This window comes from Diplotaxodon limnothrissa, linkage group LG7 (assembly GCF_057381915.1).
Source record: "Diplotaxodon limnothrissa isolate DT_005_m linkage group LG7, D_limnothrissa_male_GT1.1, whole genome shotgun sequence".
Classification (NCBI taxonomy): Eukaryota; Metazoa; Chordata; class Actinopteri; order Cichliformes; family Cichlidae; genus Diplotaxodon; species Diplotaxodon limnothrissa.
Window position 1 is genome coordinate 52,326,187 of NC_140602.1, and position 18,217 is coordinate 52,344,403.

The window sequence follows — 18,217 nt, forward strand, 5'->3', positions numbered from 1 at the left end:
TAACTGTCCTCCATGCTGTATTCCAAACCAAAGCATTAGTTTTGGTGTGTAAGAGTGCCGCTGTCCATCGTGCACCTTTAGGGGGAAAAAGGTGACATGGGTCAGGAGGGTGACAAAGGAGAAAAAGGTGAAACCGGACAAAAGGGAAAGGAGGGCCCCCCTGGAAGTCCTGGATTCACTGGTGTCAGGGTAAGTCACCTGTCTTTCTTTTAAAATTCATACACACACGCACAGACTTTTAAACCTCACTCTAAACCTTTTGTCATGGTAGGGTCCAGAAGGGAAGCCTGGCAAAATTGGGGAACAAGGCAAACCAGGGTCAAAGGTGCTAGCATCAAATAACCTAACAAGTATTCAGAAATAATAACAAATACACAAATGCTGTGTGCTCAGGTATATTCTAACTCTTCTTATCCTGTACGTTTAGGGTGCCAAAGGTAATCAAGGTCACCTCGGGGAGACTGGGTCAGTGGGGAAGACTGGACCGCCAGGTTTTGTTGGGCAAAAGGGTTCCAGAGGAACTATTGGTCATGTGGTAAGGTGGAATAGTAATAATGTAAATCACAAGCACTTTGCGTAATAATCCTTTAATAGATAAAACAATTGAAGATGCAACACTTGTATTCTATAGGGCACTCCCGGTCGAATGGGTCAACAGGGGGAGCCTGGTCTTGCAGGTTATGAGGTAAGATTGTTTTGTTAAGGTTATACATCAGAGTCAGCACAATGAAGCATTTGTTATAGTTAGTTTAGATAATATGACTATTTGCGACTTTCTTTGCAGGGCCATCAGGGACCTCAAGGCCCCATAGGGCCTCAGGGACCAAAAGGTGAAAAGGTACGCATTGCTCACTTTACGTGGCGTGTTTCTCTTACTCTTTCACTGTATCATAGGCCAAATCCTTATTGTGCCCCTGGAATAAGCTGAATATGTAACACTCAGGGGGCATTTCAAAAAAGCTTAAATCATCAAGAAAGTTTGTATTACTCGAAAACATTTGGGTAAAATTTTTCTTACTTTTATGCTTAGGGCGAACAAGGGGATGATGGGAAGGTAGAGGGTCCTCCTGGTCCTCCGGGTGACATGGTAAGTCACACCCAACTTACTTTCCTTTCTCTTTCTCGTGTTTGTCTTTTATACAGTTGCAGAAATTGTGTCATTTTCAGTTTATTAATAGACTTTGTATCTTATCAGGGACCTCCAGGGGACAGAGGAGAAAGAGGGGAGCCAGGAGATCCTGGGTACAAAGTGAGGACCATCCTTCCACTTGATTTTTTATAATATTAATTTGTGATTATCTGTTTTATAATCTGTTGTTATGTTTTAGGGGCAAATTGGTGTGGATGGTGAGCGAGGTAGACCCGGTGCTCCCGGACTGCCAGTAAGTGCCAAAACTTGTGATTTTCAGGCATACAAACACCAGGGACAGTCACCTGGTTTGTCTTTACATGCTTTCATTAACACAGTTGTCAATTTCAGGGACATCCTGGACCTCAAGGACAGCAAGGACCCAAAGGGGGCAAAGGAGATCAAGTAAGGATGGGAAACAAAAATGATGATGTGTGTGGGGTTCAAGGTTCTCAGCGATATGTTACAGTTGGTCTACAGCTTGGGAAATGGTCCAGTCTGCATAATGGGTCCTTTGACATACAAAGCTAATATAAAATGCAACTATCAATGTACAATTTTTAAATGACATATTTGTAACATTTTGGCACTTTGGTGTAGGGAGGTGGTAGGATGGAGTACTTACTCCATTACTGGAATAAATAATGTGAACAGTTTTGCTAATAAAAATATAGGATGCTAGTTCAGTGCATAAAAAGTAATTACCTCATATAAATGCGCATCATATTAACTCTATTTATATAGAGACATAAATAGCTGCAAAAGGATCAGCAGGTTTCTGCAAAAGTTGAAAAATGAGCTGATGTTGTGCATGATCAGAAAAATTTACCAAAGAGTACAGCACTGTGCAATGTGGGCTAACAACAAAAGATCATCCCAGTAAGCATTTAATATTACCAGAGATGTGTTTTAAAAATGTCAGTACACACCTTTAATAATCAATACCTGTTCAGTAACTGCACACTTAAAACTTTCTATCTCTCATTCTTAAGGGTCAGAAAGGCAAACAGGGTCAGCCAGGACCAAAAGGAGCCAGAGGACCAGAAGTAAGTGACTTGTTTTCATACACCCACAGCAGGTTCATTTAGTGTTTAATTAAAAAGAAACATTTTTGCAAATTATCTGTCTAGAAAAAATGTGTTTTCGGTAAAATGGATTGTCTTCATTGTCAAGTAAAATGAGCTTAAATGATGCATTTCACAGGATTTGCTGTAGTTATTTGATGAGCCTGCTCTGCTCTGTAGGGTGTAGGTGGTCCTCCTGGTCCTAGAGGTGTGGTGGGCCGAGAAGGTCAGGAGGGTGTACCCGGGGTGGATGGAGTCCCAGGAAAAGATGGCAGTAAAGGAATCCCGGTGAGATGATCAAGGAAATCATATTATTAATTTCATTAGTGGCCATTAAATCCTGTTTCCATCCAGGAAATGAGTTTAAAAGATGCGAAACAGCCTGATGAATTTGCTTTTGAATTTTGTCTTCTTAATGCCAGGATAAAACCTTGTTTATTTTATCAGCTCAGTTAAACATGTTCTTCTTCCTCATTTTACCTTCTCAAAATGAATCTAGGGAGAGCATGGTGACGATGGGGAGGCTGGTCTTCCTGGAAAAGCTGGCTTGCGTGGTAAAACTGGCGTTCCAGGACTCCCAGGAGATCAGGGAGCTTTTGGACCAAAGGTAGGAGGGATATTCTTTTCAATTAGCAATAGCTACCTCAAATAAGGAATATACTAGTACAATATACTGTGTGAATGTGTGAATGAATGTGAGTGCGAATGGTTGTCTGTCCCTGTGTGTTGGCTCTGTGACAGACTGGCGACCAGTCCAGAGCGTACCCCGTCTCTTGCCCTATGACAGCTGGGATAGGCTCCAGCGCCCCCCGCGACCCTGAAAAGGATAAGCGGAAGCGAATGGATGGATGGAATATACTATACTAGTACAGTATGACAGCCTTAATAAAAATGCAGTCATTCATCCATTCAGGGTGAGCGGGGTCTTCCGGGTCAGAGTGGACCTCCCGGAAAAAGAGGCTTCAAAGGTGGAATGGGATTGCCAGGGCCACAGGGCGACAAAGGACCTAAAGGACAACCTGTGAGTGTCAGCAACAGATACAGTAGTATACATAACAAGGAGTAGATGTTGAGTTATATTTAATTTTCCTTTTAAATTAATTCTTCATTAAATTCTCACTCAGGGTGACACAGGAGAGTCAGGTTTTCCAGGAGTTCTGGGAGTTTTTGGACCAAGGGTACGTGTACAACAAAACACTAATAAAATTTTCCACACATATTTAAGGCAGTTCATTTACAGTACACAGTCATTATTATCTAGATGAGGACAGAATAGTGCAGGTAACTTAGACAACACGTGACAATGACATTGATTAAGACAGGAAGAGAACGAAAAGGAGGAGCTCAGATGGGGGTGGGTTACAAAGCGGCTTGCAGTTGCACAGCAAATGCAAACTCAAGCAGCATAAACAGTACGCCCTTTATGATAATTCCTAGTTGAAATCATTGAAGGGTAAGCCATCATCTGATCTGCCAGGACTTCAGCTGAACTTGACTTGGTGCCCTGTGTGAACTAACACTACACTTGATTTGTTGTTCAGGTCTAGACCAGATGTTGCAACTCCTGGCCCTGACTAAGCTGAAATTGTTGGTGCTTGCACAAGTTTGTGTTGTGTACTATTATAAACCTATAAATCACATTTTATACAAATGTCAAATAAACACTGGTGTGTGACTAATCATGTCACATGGCGGGGAAGACCACTATAGCTCATTTTTCCTAAATTCAATTCAATATTGAAGCCATCAGAGCTTATCCAGTGTTCCGAGATGAAGCAAAATCTATAGTCAGAGATAGGTTAGTGTAAACATATGTTTTAGGCCAAACTGACAAAGTGTGTAATGGCTGTGTGTAAATATGTATCACTTTCAGGGGCCTCCAGGAGACTTTGGGCCAAAGGGCATAAGAGGGCCAAAAGGGCCCCAAGGATCAGTGGTAAGTAACGTGATGATTTAGATCATTCTGATAAAAAGCTCTGGAATGCTCATTCTTTTTTTTTTCTCCTTTAGGGTAGACGAGGAATTGTTGGTCCCGTAGGAATTATTGGTCCCAATGGAAGAGCAGTACGTTTTGTACATGACAGAAGCTTTGACATTTCTCTGCGCTGATGTCTTTCAGCATACTCACTGGTTTATGTACACTTTACAGGGTTCTCGAGGACAGAAAGGCAATCGTGGCGAGACTGTGAGTTTTCGTTGTCTTTTATCATATCTATCACTTGTTTTTTTCCCATTTGTTTACATTAAGAGTGCAAAAAGCAGAGTTGATTGCAGAATTCTGGCTAAAAATATGTTTTTCTCTCTCTGAACAGGGAGCTCAAGGTCCAAGGGTATGTTTGCACAGCATCGTCTTTCCCTCCTGTTACAATGGATTTTAATTTTACTGTGGTGACTTGAATGACAAAAAGTTAATATAAAAATTATGTTCTCTTCCCTGTTAGGGATCTCCTGGACCTCGTGGACCACCTGGACGTCCAGTAAGTTTTTTTTCCCTCAGCGTTTAACCAAATATTATTTTCCAGCTTGCATGACACATGCAAGCCTAATGCCTAATGCCTGTTTTTTATTTCCTTTAGGGTCCTCCAGGTGTCCCTCTGTCATTTGTAAGACATGTTATACTTGCTGGTTTCATTACACCCGATATGTGTTAGAAGATACAATGTCACTGATTAAATTCAAACTGGGGGTTTTTTTGATGTAGAAAGAAGATGGTGTATTGTTTATGGATTTACCCACCCCACTCAGGACTGAGGTTAGTGGAAAATGCTGATAGTGTTTCCCCATTGTTATACTTTATAATCTGTTGACAACTTAAAAGACTCTTGTGTTTTTAGAATAAGCCTGTGATGGACCTGCCGATGCTGGACCAAGGTGCAGAGATCTTCAAGACCCTCCACTACCTCAGTAACCTGATCCAGAGCCTGAAGAACCCACTGGGCACTCGGACCAACCCTGCCCGTATCTGCAGGGACCTGCACAGCTGTGAACAGAAGTTAAATGATGGTGAGAATGGTGTGCACGGCACAGAGGGTGAACAGTTTTGTGTATAGATAGTCAAATGATCCTAAAACATGTTTTTATTTTCAGGCACGTACTGGATTGACCCCAACCTGGGTTGCATGTCAGACACAATAGAAGTCACCTGCAACTTTACCGGAGGTGGACAGACTTGCCTGAAACCATTAACAGTGTCCAAAGTATGCATGAGATAGTGATATCCCCCAGTTTCCACAAAATTATAAAATATTTATAAAGGTTACACATAAAATAAACTTGTTAACCATCTCCTTTTCTCTAGCCAACAGTCAGTGTTGGTCGTGTTCAGATGAACTTCCTCCACCTGCTGAGCTCAGAGGCCGTGCAGCACATCATCATCCACTGCCTGGATGTCTCTATTTGGAGGTCAGCTGAGGATCAGCCTGTTGAACAGGGGTCTGTGAAATTCAAGGCCTGGAGTGGGGAGGTGTTTGAGGTGGGAGGAGAGTTGGAGCCAGAAGTCTTGGAGGATTCCTGCTGGGTAAGACTGAGATCCAGTTATCTTGTTTATTACATGTTATATCGTTACTGAATTTAAAGCATTCAAAGCATACCAAAAACTGTGGGTATAAAAAAGTTGCTCTAATTCTGATATTTTCAATATTTCAGATAAAAGATGGGCGCTGGCACCAGACCCATTTTGTGTTCCACTCCCTAGACCCCACACTCCTCCCTGTGGTTGACATTTACAACCTGCCAAAAGCTAGTCCCGGCTCTCATTACCACCTGGAAGTGAGCCCTGTTTGCTTCCTGTGAGACTGTGTCTTCAGAGCAAAGACGGATGGAACAAGATACATTCGCATAGGTGGAGAATGGCGCAATCTCCCAACCAACCAAACCATGTCCAAACCGTGGCCAAACACTGTCCAAGCAAGAAGATGCCACCAACCCCCAAACAGATCCTGCTTCGCTCTGCCAAACTCCCTGGACTGCAAACACAGAGGGAGGAAGCACAGGGACCTCGGGCTGGAGCCGGGGGCAAAGAAGGGCTGAGAAAGAACAGGGCAGTTCTCGCACTACAACCTTCTTCAGGCTCTTCGAAAAGGATCTTCTCATATACGCTTACTTGGAGAAAATAAAGGCGCTATGCCACAAAATCTCTCCAGAACATTTCTAAGTGAAGGGAGACAAAGGCCAAGTTAATCAGTGGACATTATAGTAACTTATTTTTGTATACAGTCTGTATACTGAGCGTACTTTTGGGGGAGAAATACCAGAAATTTATTTCTGCTAGAAGAAAAGAATTAAAGTAATCCGGATTAGTTCAATGTACATATTTATATATATATGCTTATAATTAACTTTTATACCTGTATATCTTATGTAAATTAATAATAATAGTAATAATAATAATAATAATAATATTCTTTAAGTGCAATAGAAAACGAGAAGATAATTTGGTGTTTTAAATCTATATGGAAGGATTTGTCAGGGGTGCCTTTTTTTTTTTTTGCCTTTGGTGCTCATCTTCTCGTGATCCGGCATAGGTGAATCAATCCAGAGGGAGAGTTGTTTGCTTAAATTGAGCAGAAGTCACATTTATATTTGTTTTACTCCATTGGGAGATTTCCCTGATGTGGGAAACAGCCAGTGGCACACAGTTAGCCCTCAGTAAATTACATCCAAAGCCACAAGCCAATACCTATCCACAGGGAGTATATTAAATACTTACTAGACCAGATGCCACTGATGATTAGGGAGAATTTAGATGGAGATTAGGGGTCAGGTTTAGGGAGACTATGGAGCTCAGGTTCTCAGTAGTGTTTCTCTAACTGTGGAGTGTCCTTGCTTCTTTATTTATCATTTACAGTAAAAGGTAGGTGTTCTTTTTAAATCAGCATCAGTCATAAACCTCTCCTACCCCACCTATACAGCAATCTTTAGAGGGGAACTGAGCCACATGAGAGAGTAGTGTGAATACAGGAATCCAAATCAACCTCCATTTCTAAGCCTGTCGTCGCTCTACTGCCTGGTGCTAGGTAAACTGTTTAAAGTGCTAGCCATAGTGCTGTATTTACACCACTGTGCAAAAATATCCCAATGTTTATAGTGTTTGCATGCTTAAACAAATCAAAAAATATTGCCATAGCTGTATAATGCACTATAATAGCGATATCCCATCTAGCACTACAGAATTCCCATAAAGTCAGTCATCTGTCATTTATGTAAATGTGTTCAGTGCTGCAATTGTAGGTGTATTAGAGAGCTTATTACTGAAAAAAACCCAAAAACATTTCTGCTTTTGCATGCCCGCATAAATCTCAGCATTTGAAGTATTTTTTAAGGCTAAAATTGTTTTCTCTGTACAAAGCCCCTTCTCTCCCACAGGTGTATGTATTAAGTGTAGAGACACACTAGTGGAGATAGTTTTTACTAAATGATAATAATATTAATTAAAAAAAACATTTCTTTGATGTAGCTGGACACAAATGTGTATAATTGTGTAAACCTCGCTGTATACAATGGATCCCCTCTTGCTAATTTAATGTTATTTAATGTTGTTAATGTGGTTGCTGACTGAAGCAAGTTTCTGTTGGTTGAAGCAATACTACTCTTTCTGACAACTTTCGAAAAATCAGTTATCCCAACTGGTCTTGGAGTTTATAGATTTGTTTTATGTGTAAATTTGGGACTCCAGAGAACAAATTTATTGCAATGTTAATTCTTTTATTTTTGTAACTTTTTTTTCCGTTATGTTCCTCTATGATAATCAAACATGTACTGTACCAGGATTGTGCTATTCTATCACTTGTGTTTTTAAAGAAATTATGCAAATATGTGAATTTTATTTTCCTTTTCCTTTTGTAAATCTGTTGTAGACATTTCAAGAAGCTAAGAATACCTCACAATTTTACGCAGGACTTGGACAAACGTTTTTTTCTTGCCTTTATAATTCAAATCTGTTTCGGAAATATCAGCCAAATGCAGCGAGTAAGTCCTCCAACTCTGAACAAGACGGTTTCTGTTGCCTTCATCGTTTCTCTGTCTACTCTTTAGTGATTGTTCGGTGTCCATTTGTTAAATAAATACTTTTAATTTGTGTCTGGATTTTTACTTTAACCATTGGCCATAAGCTGTGATGCAAAACATATTTTACTTATTTACCAACCTAATAAAGTTGCAAAAATGTGTGGCTTTGACATACAGTAAACAATATTGACACTCTATATCATCAATCTATATGTGCTGAACTATAAGGACACAAAGGCTTTTCGGGCCACTGGTTGCACAACTTAGCTATAATTAAACACATAGAGCGTTTCGACATTGCAATATGACTCCAGACGGGTGTAACTTTTTCCACAAGGTGACACCGTGGTGAGTTGATTCATCGCTCACACCTGAGTAGAGGCCTTCAGGATCCTAAGTATTGGAACATGGACACCATTTTTGTCATTTTACCTCTGGACATGGTCTTGTGGCTTCTCTGGACAAATTAAAAAATAACAAACTGATAAATTTTTTTAAAGACTCAAAATTTTCCGAACAGAAAGTAACATAAATCCAAATGTAGGGATTGTTTTTAACCATGATAATCATGGTTTTTTAATCATATTTAATACATCATTTTTTAAATACCTCTACATCATCAGTGTGTATGTGTTTTGTTTTTAAGAAACCTAAATGAACTGCACAATTATTGATGGCTCAGGGTTTACAGCTTTAATACTTTGATGCAATTAATTTGTAGTCAGTGACCATTTGAAGTCTGGACCTCACTGAGGGCATCACCTCCGTTCCTTGAGGTTTGAGGGAATTTTTCTCTGCACAGGCCCAACCACAGCATTTCTGCCAGGTTGAGCTCTTTGACTGAAACATTGCACCACCTTGATTCTTTTCTTCTTCAGCCAATCTGTTGTAGATTTGCTGCTGTGGTTTGGACCATTGTCCTTTTACATGACCTAGTTCCAGACAAGCTTTAGCGGTCAGACAGATGGCCTCACATTTGACTCCAGAATACTTTGCTATACAGAGGAGTTTGTGGTGCACTTAGTGACTCCAAGGTGCCCTGGACCCATGGTAGTCCAAATCATCACCCGTCCACCACCATGCTTTACAGTTGATATAAAGTGTTTGTGCTGATATGCTGTGTTTGGTTTTTACCAAACATGGTGTTATGCATTATGGCCAAACATGTCCACTTTGTTGTCATCTTTGAAAAAGACATTGTTCCAGTCATTTTGTGGTTTGCACAGTTCAGATGCAACCATGCAAACCTCAGCAATGCTGCCGTGTTCGTTCAAACAATCACTACAATCTTCTTCTCACTGCACTGCCTGCTAACTAAAACCTCTAGAGTTTGAGATGTAGTTGTTCAGGTTTTTTGCGGTTTCTCTGAAGATTGTATGGTCTAACTTTGGGGTAAATTTGCTGAACTTCCACTCCTGGTAAGACTGACATGTCCTGAATATTTTCCATAATTGTTCTGACTGTAAAATGATTTGGAAATAACCTTATAATCCTTCACAAACTGATGGGCAGCAATAATCGCTTCTCTTGTCATAGATGATATTTTTTCTCCACGGCATTATGTGAACACACACCTGAATGCTCCTCATGAGCAAAATGCTAAAATGTTTGTTTTTATAGAGGTGCTCACGCCTTTGATGATCAGTTAATCAAATGCATTTGATTAGCAGCACCAGGCTGCTACTTACCCTCCTAATTCAATGGAAAAAGTGAAGGTGTATTGAATCTCACACCACTTCTGTATTTTGGCTTAGTTTTTCTTAAATAAATAATTGGCAAATGGACTGGTATCTATATACCAGCCTTTATTCAATTTGAGCATTCACTGTGCTTCCTACTAAAAGTCTCATTCACCCAATAACACACACATTCATACAGTGTTTTTTTATCTATATCTATTCACTGTTTATCTAACATTCACACACTCACACTTTGATGGATGCAGTACTTTGCCCAAGGATGCTTCAGCATATGGACAGGAGGAGCCAGGGAGAGATCGGTAGATGACACCCTCAATCACCTGAGCCACAGCCGCCCTCATTTTAGATAATGACATGATAATACCCATAAATATGTTCATGTGAGATTGTAATTACTCAATTTTAAGACCGGCTGATGATCAGATGATTTTTCTATGTCCACATATTTGAAACCTTAGAAGTTAAAGGGATTAGTTTATTTTGGCCTCCAAATCTAGAGCAAGTAGTTCTCTGATGGTGGAAAAACGTTCTTCACTAATGCGCTTTGATAGAAAAAGAAAATAATCTAGTGATTTCTAGTCCATTTTGTGTTTGTATGAATTCACCTCAAAATGTGAATGAATAACATAATCCAAAACAAATGACACGCAAAGAACTGAAAGCCTTTAGAGATTGAGCTATAATGATAATAATAATAATAATAATAATAATAATAATACTAATACTACTACTACTACTAATAATAATAATAATGAATACAGCCTGAAGTTTTGAATTACACCACATGCTGTCGCTATTGTTCTCTGATTTATTTCATGTGCAGCAGATGCTTACACAAGGGAGGGCATAGATGTTTTTCAGAACTTGCATGGACGATAAAATACAGAGACTGAAGCCATTACTGTAAGGTCGTTTAACTAAATGTTGTAATTAGCCCACTTAGTGGAGCAAATGTTAATTATGCTGCGGCATCAAGCAACACACCCGGCGTCCCACTCACCACACACACATATAAATCATCCTAAAGGATGTTTTTACCATCCTAGTAAATATGCGGAAAAACACACAAATCTGTCATCTGGTTCATTTCCTTTTGGAGTTTAGTAAAATTAGTTTAGTCTTAATGCGCTCTCGGGAAGAGAAAGCGCCAACATTGATCCAAACTTACAGTTTTAGATCAATGCTGGCGCTTTCTCTTTTGGATCAATCTTGGTAATGATCCAAAGTGGAAGTTTTGGATCAATACTAAGTCAACGGGATACGGATTATTGGGTAATATAATTAAAAAGTCGTCTTTTCCAATAATGGAGTTGTCGAGCACAGAAATATACCTTTGGCTGAATGACAGTTGGAAAAAAAAAACATCCAAGCTGACAGCGTGTGTATTTTTGAGCCTTTATGAACCTTCCCACGGTGTTTGCTTTGGCCAATCGCTTTGTCTCTATATCCACCCAGCTCCGTGCTGCCTTTCGACCTGCTCGAAAAAATATCCCCACTTTGAGGTCATTAGCAATAATTATCTTGAACCTAACTGTATTTTGAACTAATGTTAACATGAAGCTTAAAATAAGAAGAAAACACAGTCTGGCTTGTTGTAACTTTACATCATAATACTAATCATTTCGGTGTATCACAGGCTAGGTTTCGTTACAAATATTTCCTGCAGCGCCTAAAGGCAGCACCAGTTTCCAACGTGCACAATGGTGACGTTTACCATATCATGATGGCGGTAGCCTGGACTATTTTGAATTCCGTCCCGCTTTTTGAACTTTACACTGCGTCCAGTCGGTAAAATGATATATTGCTTTGGCGAGAACAAACAATAAGTGAACCACAATTATGGATTCCGTCGTGGGGGACGATGTGACGCTCCCAGTTGACATCAACGGAAGGTAAAACAGTCAACAAAAGCTAGCGGGCTAACGCTAGCGTGTATGAGCGTTACTGTATGTTTTAGCTCTTCTGAAAACAATATTTTACATAGTTACCGCTGCTTGGGCCTGCCTATGAGACCAAAGCTCTCGAGTTGTATTGTTTTAGACACACAACGATACTAAATGAAGTTCTTTAACAGTCGTCTGCGAAAATGTCTTTGCTTAGCTTTTATTACTGTAGGTTTAACAAGAAACGTCTGTTTTATAATTTGGGTGTAGCAATATTAGGTCATCTTCTATTTAGGGGATCATACGTACATGTAAAATTATGCTTCCATGTTGTAGTAGCCATCTGTAATATAGATTTGATTATGAAAATGTGCTGGGGAAATAACGGAAACAAAACAAAAGCTACTAAATATATAATTGCCATAGATAATTGCTATATACACAGTTTTTCCCACTTTAAGTTGCTTGTCTGTCTGCAGCAGGTCATATTGACATACACACTATTTGGAAAAATATTACTCATATAAACAGTTAACATCGAAGTCCAGTAAATGCGTACCTAACGGTAGTAACGTTTCGTTTAGCTGGGAAGAAAATGCCAATGAAGGGAGGGGGGGGTGGATTAATAGGCTGTGAACACTGGTCCAGAAAGGATGCTCTGTACTGACCACTGCTTGTGGCACGGTTACGAATCATACTCAGCTCTGTCGATGTTGCTGTGATGTTGCCGCGAGTGGCAGCACGACGTGTTGAGCTGTCATGCAGAGAGTGAAAGAAAGCGGAAATTATGAGAAGCACTGTCAGACCGCATCAGCGGCGTCTCTGCCACTATTGTCACAAAATGAGGAGTTAACATTTTTATATTTATTTCCTTTCCTTTTTTCCCGCGTGCTCTCCGTTACGTGGAGAAAGAGCGTGATTGTGGTAGGTGAAGCGTTCATCATTAGCTTTGCTGCACTGTGCTCTTCCTGGGTAGTGCTGAACAATGTAGCTAGTTTACAGCTTCTTTTTCATTCTTACAGATAAGCTAGTTTTCGCATCTCTGCCTTAATGCGTTTAGTGTCCCCTTGTTAGTTTCCCTTTTAAGGACCAGGCACAGCTTGTGTTTGGTGGAAAAGCTTTCATCCAGGTGGTAAGCATACCTCAGTAATTCAAGATGTCAGCTGATATGTGTGGTGTGCATTGTTGGGTAATTCTGAAACCCGACTCACTTTAGTCTTTTAGTTTCGAAATTGTGACCTTGCTCGACTTACTGTTGTGGGGGTTTTTTTTATAATTACTGTGCGTGAGCTTAGCCGCGTTCATGATTTCCAGTAGCAGCTGAACAAAGTGAGAAAAAGAGGAAGTCACTGTTTACATGCTGTTACATTGTTTCCACTGGGTGCTGGAGGGGTTACTACAACTGAACCGTTGTCAAAACTCTGTCAAAAACACTCAAAGGGGTCAGTGTTAATGTCTTGGCTTCTTTATGGGAAGGTTTAATGTGAGATGCTGTTTTTGGAAGTTGTTTTACGTGTTTATGGCTCTTGCTTTACGCTGTTGCTGTAGAGTGCTTCCTCTGCATTTACACAGGAAGGGGTTTTTCTTGGCATGTGAAACCTCAGTGATGCAATACTTGTCAGCAGAGTTTTACCGACCTTCAGTGTGTTTGTGGAGGGATACTGTGTTCCTTTTATCCATGCACATGCACATGAACAAGCAGTATTTGACCGATTTGTTTTCTGGTTGCTGAATTGCATCAGCTGTGATTTGCTATTCTAAATTATAATAATAATAACTATTTTCAGTTGACGTCGGATCTTCGTTAAATCACTGTAATGTACCCGTTCCTCAAAACAAAGATGGGAAAGAGCAGTGTCATTGTGTTTGAGTCTGAAACTTTAGAAGCAATAAACAGCCTATTTATAGCAGGGACATTCAGTCTCCACAGAGTCGCAGAAAGCCTGGAAAAGGACTGAACCTGGACAAAATATTTTAATATATTTGTCTGATTAGAATTGTAAATCGACTCAGGGGAATTCAACGAAGAAGCAGTAGCACTGTGGTTTTTCTAATGCAGAGAGGTTTTGGAGGAAGTTATTCACTGCTGAACTTCATGCTATTCCATGCAACGGTCAGGGTGGAGGAACATGAACCTGGGCCCAGATAGTTCATGTTCCTGTTTATGCACATGATAGTTATTGGTATGCCCGGTTGTGGTGTAGCGGTGCATTCCTGGTTCCAGATGTGTGTGTTGCTGGTGTTTGGTGTATTATACTGTGTCAGTGAGTGACGCCACCGTCCCATCACTGTCTGACGCTTAGCTGATCAGAGCCACAGTGCTCTGCTTGTGCACAAATGAAAGCCATCTCCATCCATTGGTTTCTCTGTCTTCCAGGCTGCCACTGGCACATGGTCTCTCTCTCTCTCTCTTTCTCTCTCTCTCTCTCACACACACACACACACACACACACACACACACATACACACACACACACACACACACACACACACACACAGAAAGGCAGCTCTACCATAGTGGATGTAAATAAGGCAGAGAGTCATTCTTAAGCTATTTATGGAGCATCCTTGGGGCTCAGTGGAACTGGCCAGCGTGAGTAATGTGTGAACATCATGAATTTGTGTTTTTCTGAAACACATGAATCGGTGTCTGCTGTGTTTGAGAGCTTTAGTTCTTTTTATTTTTTTTAAATTTGCGGGTTTTTTTTGTTAAATATGTTGGGAGTGTGACAGTGATATTTAGTCAGATATTCATAGTGACTCGGCTGCATGAATAACAAATGATTGTGTCCCCAGCTGCCGGCTGCCTGATTCCATAGGTGCTGAAGAATTTTCTGCAGACAGCATGTCAGGTACAGTAAGATTCTCTTTTGTTCTCCTCCCTGTTCATTTTTCATGCTCAGGTGTGTTCGTCTCATGTGTATTAATTAATGCCATTGCTGAATCATTGCTGTCACCCACCCCATGGCTTTTGTTTTCAGAGCTGCGATGAGGGAATAGCTGGATGATGATAATAAGCTAATCCCATTTATACTTTCTTCTTGATGTATGCCAAAAATATACACAGAGTTAGATTTATACACACAAGCCAATAAATGGTTAATTTATAGATATAGGTCATAGGGCTGCTCGATTATGACAAAAATGATAATCACGATTATTTTCACTGAAATTGAGATCACGATTATTTGACGATATTTATTTAACCCTTTAAGACCTACTATAGAACCAAGTCCACCAGAGCTTATATTATTTTTTTTACATGCTGTAGTGCCATTTGTGGGAGCATTTCAAGTTGCTATACATCAATACAACTGTTATAGCCCATATTTTAATAATATGTATGCATTAAGTCCATAGTAATTACATAAATTGCAAAAAAGTGCAATAAACTACAGAAAAAATTGAAAATCGCTTTTGTTTTGTTTACATATATTTCTACTTGGAGAAATTTAAGAGGCTTATCCCTCAAAACTTTAAATACAATAAAGTTGCAAAAAATAGTTTACAACAACAGGAAATTTATTTTGAGTGTCTTCATAGTTTTATTTTGGAGATACAGCAATTTTTATATACTGCAGGAAAAACAAAAAACAATCCTATGATGCAGATTTGCAAAGAAAACAGCATGTGCATCATTTCACTGTGGGAAGTGTTACGAACAGCTGATAGGAACGGCAAAGCGTGTTTCTGGAATATTATGTTTTTGTTCCTGCAAGCGCTTTTTATGCAATTTTTGCAAAGCTATATGTGGAACGAAACCGTGACCGAGGACAAGCTGATGGCATCAGATGTAAGTACAACTCCTCCGGTTTCATATGCAAAACAAATTATTGCGCTAGCTTACACAGTTCAGGTTCTACAGGGATTTAACAATAGTTACGCAAAACGGAGCTTACTGCTCTGACCGGCTTTAAAGGGTTAACAATGACTTTTAAAAAAAATATAAAATAGTGTGCAACACCACTGAAGTTTTTTTTTTTTTTTAAACTCTCTTTTCAACCAACGGCAGTCACTCTCCAAATAACTTCTGCTTAGCTTTCCGAGCTTCCCTCGGGTCCTCTTAATCAGCGGTCTCCAACCTTTTTTGCGCCACGGACCGGTTTATGCCCGACAATATTTTCACGGACCGGCCTTTAAGGTGTCGCGGATAAATTAGGGAGGGGCTAATAATCGGCTCAGTCATTTTTAATGATCGTTGAAAGCCCAGATCGTAATCGTGATTAAAATTCGATTAATTGAGCAGCCCTAATAGGTCAGCATCTGACCTATATTCCGACTGTTTTGCAGTGCTCAGACAGACACAAACAATAACACTGTTTTGACGACTGGATAAAACGACTGTTCTTGTTAGCAAATGTTTTAATATCTGAAATAAAGTGAAATACATTTTTTCAGCAGCACCTGCAGATGTTTAAACATCACAACAGTTTTATAGATGAATCCATAGGTTTGGATAGGCTTCCATATTCAAAACAAACCGCATTCCTAAAATGATAAGGCGCCGTTACCTTTTATTCACTTAAATACTTGAAAACAAATAACAGAAATAACTCTGGCATGCACGATATGTAAATAGCAGATATTGCAAATGTTTTTTGCAGCTAGTAAATGATTTTTTTTCCCCAGACTTTTTGTGCACATAACTTCATGGAGTGATGTATTCATGTTCAGGTTAGGTGATTGTGCAGTCAAACAAATAAGCTTAAGCTTGTGCTATATTTATGGCAAACTTTCAGTTATATAATGGCTTCTGTGATGTTTTTTTTAGTTTGAATTGACTGATTGGATGATGTTTGCGTCCAGATTTTGCTAATACTTAGTGCACAGGACAGGTGTTGAACTCCAGGCCTTGAGGGCCGGTGTCCTACAGGTTTTAGATGTGTCCTTGATCCAACATAGCTGATTCAAATGGCTGAATTACCCCCTCAACATGTCTTGAAGTTCTCTAGAAGCCTGGTAGTGAGCTAATCATTTCATTCAGGTGTGTTGACCCAGGGTGTTATCTAAAACCTGCAGGACTCCGGCCCTCGAGGCTTGGAGTTTGACACTACTGACTTAGTGGATTCCTTTCTTCTCTCTGTCTGTGCAATCTTTCTGGTATCACAAGTGCTCTTTTTATGTAACTATACTTTTAGTCATTATGCAGTCTTGGAACTCAACTGTTTCCTAACTTGGCCTTTGGGGACCGTGGCCAGTGTTTTGGGGCTTCCGCTGTAGCCAAATATTTGCATAACAGATATCGAGTTGAAGCCTTCCTGTTCCTTGTCCCGATCATTGTTTACCAATGTAGAGAAACTGTAAATAATCTAATCAGAAAGCTAAATGACTGTGAGACAGTAGCTGATAGTTTAGAGATAGCATTACATCCAGAATCGTACAGATTCGTCTGTTTTCTTTTTTTCCTAAGCTTTAATAATTCTTTCTTGTTTGCTGTTGGTGCATCAACACCAGTAAAGTGTGAACAGGTCAACTAAAGCTAAACCACTGCACATTAAATATGCACTAATATAGGCTGAGCATTAATATCAGCCTTGTTGACTATACGAATGAAATGACTTTTGCCTTTGGCAGCAGCCAGTGTTTATCTGAAGGTCACATCAATTTTGTGCTGGCTCTGTGTTCAGAAATAGTCTACAAAAGAGCTGAAAGGCACAAAAGAATTTACCACTGAGTATATCCCTGTTACATGCATTTTGCAGCGAAACTGAAGGTTTCCTTGTCCTTTCTGCCCAGAATTTTTTATCCTGTCAGAAAGCTTTTCTCCTCCTGAGCTTTTATTGACTCCCACAGTTTCCCTTAACTGCCATTTCTTAATGACAATTCAGACAGAGGAAATTGCATGTTGAACGCACTTTGATATCTTTTTTTAGCCTTCCGCTGCTCTGCAGACATCAATTAACTTCGTTTCACATCTCCATTCAGTTTTAGAGGAGTCCATAGTTATTGAGTGTTTATCAAGTCTTGGAGCTGTCCACAGCTTTCCTAATAACAAATCTTTATTAGGAAATGAATGGACGCTCTTATGAGTGGATGGACACCCACAATGTCATAAGTAGTATTTTATTTGGAGAAAAAAAACCCTAATGAAGTAAACGGTGCATTAATGTTTTAAGAAAGCTAATTTAGTGTTTGTTTGCTGCAGTAGTTTGAAGTAATTAAGCAGTAATTATATCTTAGTGAAAAATCCAGTAAAATAAAGCTCGTCCTGAAGTATATTTTTGAATGAACTCCTGAAAATGTCAGAAGAATCAGGTTGGAACTAAACCAGACTGTGCATGTGTGAAAACAGCTAATGGTTTTACCATAATAATAAACCCCACTATAGAGCTTCAGAGCTATGTTTTCATTGAATACACTAGGCAACAAAAATCAACATAATTTCTCTAAACTTTTGAAATAATGTGAACATAAACAAGTAAGTAGTACTTTAAG

The 18,217-nt window shown here is 39.6% G+C and overlaps 2 protein-coding genes across 6 annotated transcripts in view; both read left to right on the top strand.

The window, feature by feature from the left end:
• col27a1a (collagen, type XXVII, alpha 1a) overlaps positions 1-6,505 on the top strand; it is a 64,269-nt gene extending 57,764 nt beyond the window's left edge. For both annotated transcript variants that reach the window (XM_085358408.1, XM_085358409.1), the window contains 25 exons: positions 82-189; positions 272-325; positions 428-535; positions 632-685; positions 785-838; positions 1,031-1,087; positions 1,196-1,249; positions 1,329-1,382; positions 1,481-1,534; positions 2,122-2,175; positions 2,374-2,481; positions 2,693-2,800; positions 3,107-3,214; positions 3,318-3,371; positions 4,067-4,129; positions 4,204-4,257; positions 4,343-4,378; positions 4,506-4,523; positions 4,635-4,670; positions 4,770-4,796; positions 4,895-4,945; positions 5,028-5,196; positions 5,281-5,390; positions 5,492-5,710; positions 5,839-6,505. In XM_085358408.1, coding sequence (XP_085214534.1) covers positions 82-189; positions 272-325; positions 428-535; positions 632-685; positions 785-838; positions 1,031-1,087; positions 1,196-1,249; positions 1,329-1,382; positions 1,481-1,534; positions 2,122-2,175; positions 2,374-2,481; positions 2,693-2,800; positions 3,107-3,214; positions 3,318-3,371; positions 4,067-4,129; positions 4,204-4,257; positions 4,343-4,378; positions 4,506-4,523; positions 4,635-4,670; positions 4,770-4,796; positions 4,895-4,945; positions 5,028-5,196; positions 5,281-5,390; positions 5,492-5,710; positions 5,839-5,985 — 1,959 coding nt within the window. In that variant the 3' untranslated portion in view covers positions 5,986-6,505. The remainder of the gene's footprint in view (positions 1-81; positions 190-271; positions 326-427; positions 536-631; positions 686-784; positions 839-1,030; positions 1,088-1,195; positions 1,250-1,328; positions 1,383-1,480; positions 1,535-2,121; positions 2,176-2,373; positions 2,482-2,692; positions 2,801-3,106; positions 3,215-3,317; positions 3,372-4,066; positions 4,130-4,203; positions 4,258-4,342; positions 4,379-4,505; positions 4,524-4,634; positions 4,671-4,769; positions 4,797-4,894; positions 4,946-5,027; positions 5,197-5,280; positions 5,391-5,491; positions 5,711-5,838) is intronic.
• A 5,107-nt stretch (positions 6,506-11,612) lies between these two features.
• Positions 11,613-18,217, top strand: part of cdk5rap2 (CDK5 regulatory subunit associated protein 2) — a 40,983-nt gene continuing 34,378 nt past the window's right edge. For all 4 annotated transcript variants that reach the window (XM_085359905.1, XM_085359907.1, XM_085359906.1 and 1 more), the window contains exons 1-2: positions 11,613-11,791; positions 14,579-14,634. In XM_085359905.1, the coding sequence (XP_085216031.1) occupies positions 11,739-11,791; positions 14,579-14,634 (109 nt within the window). In that variant the 5' untranslated portion in view covers positions 11,613-11,738. The remainder of the gene's footprint in view (positions 11,792-14,578; positions 14,635-18,217) is intronic.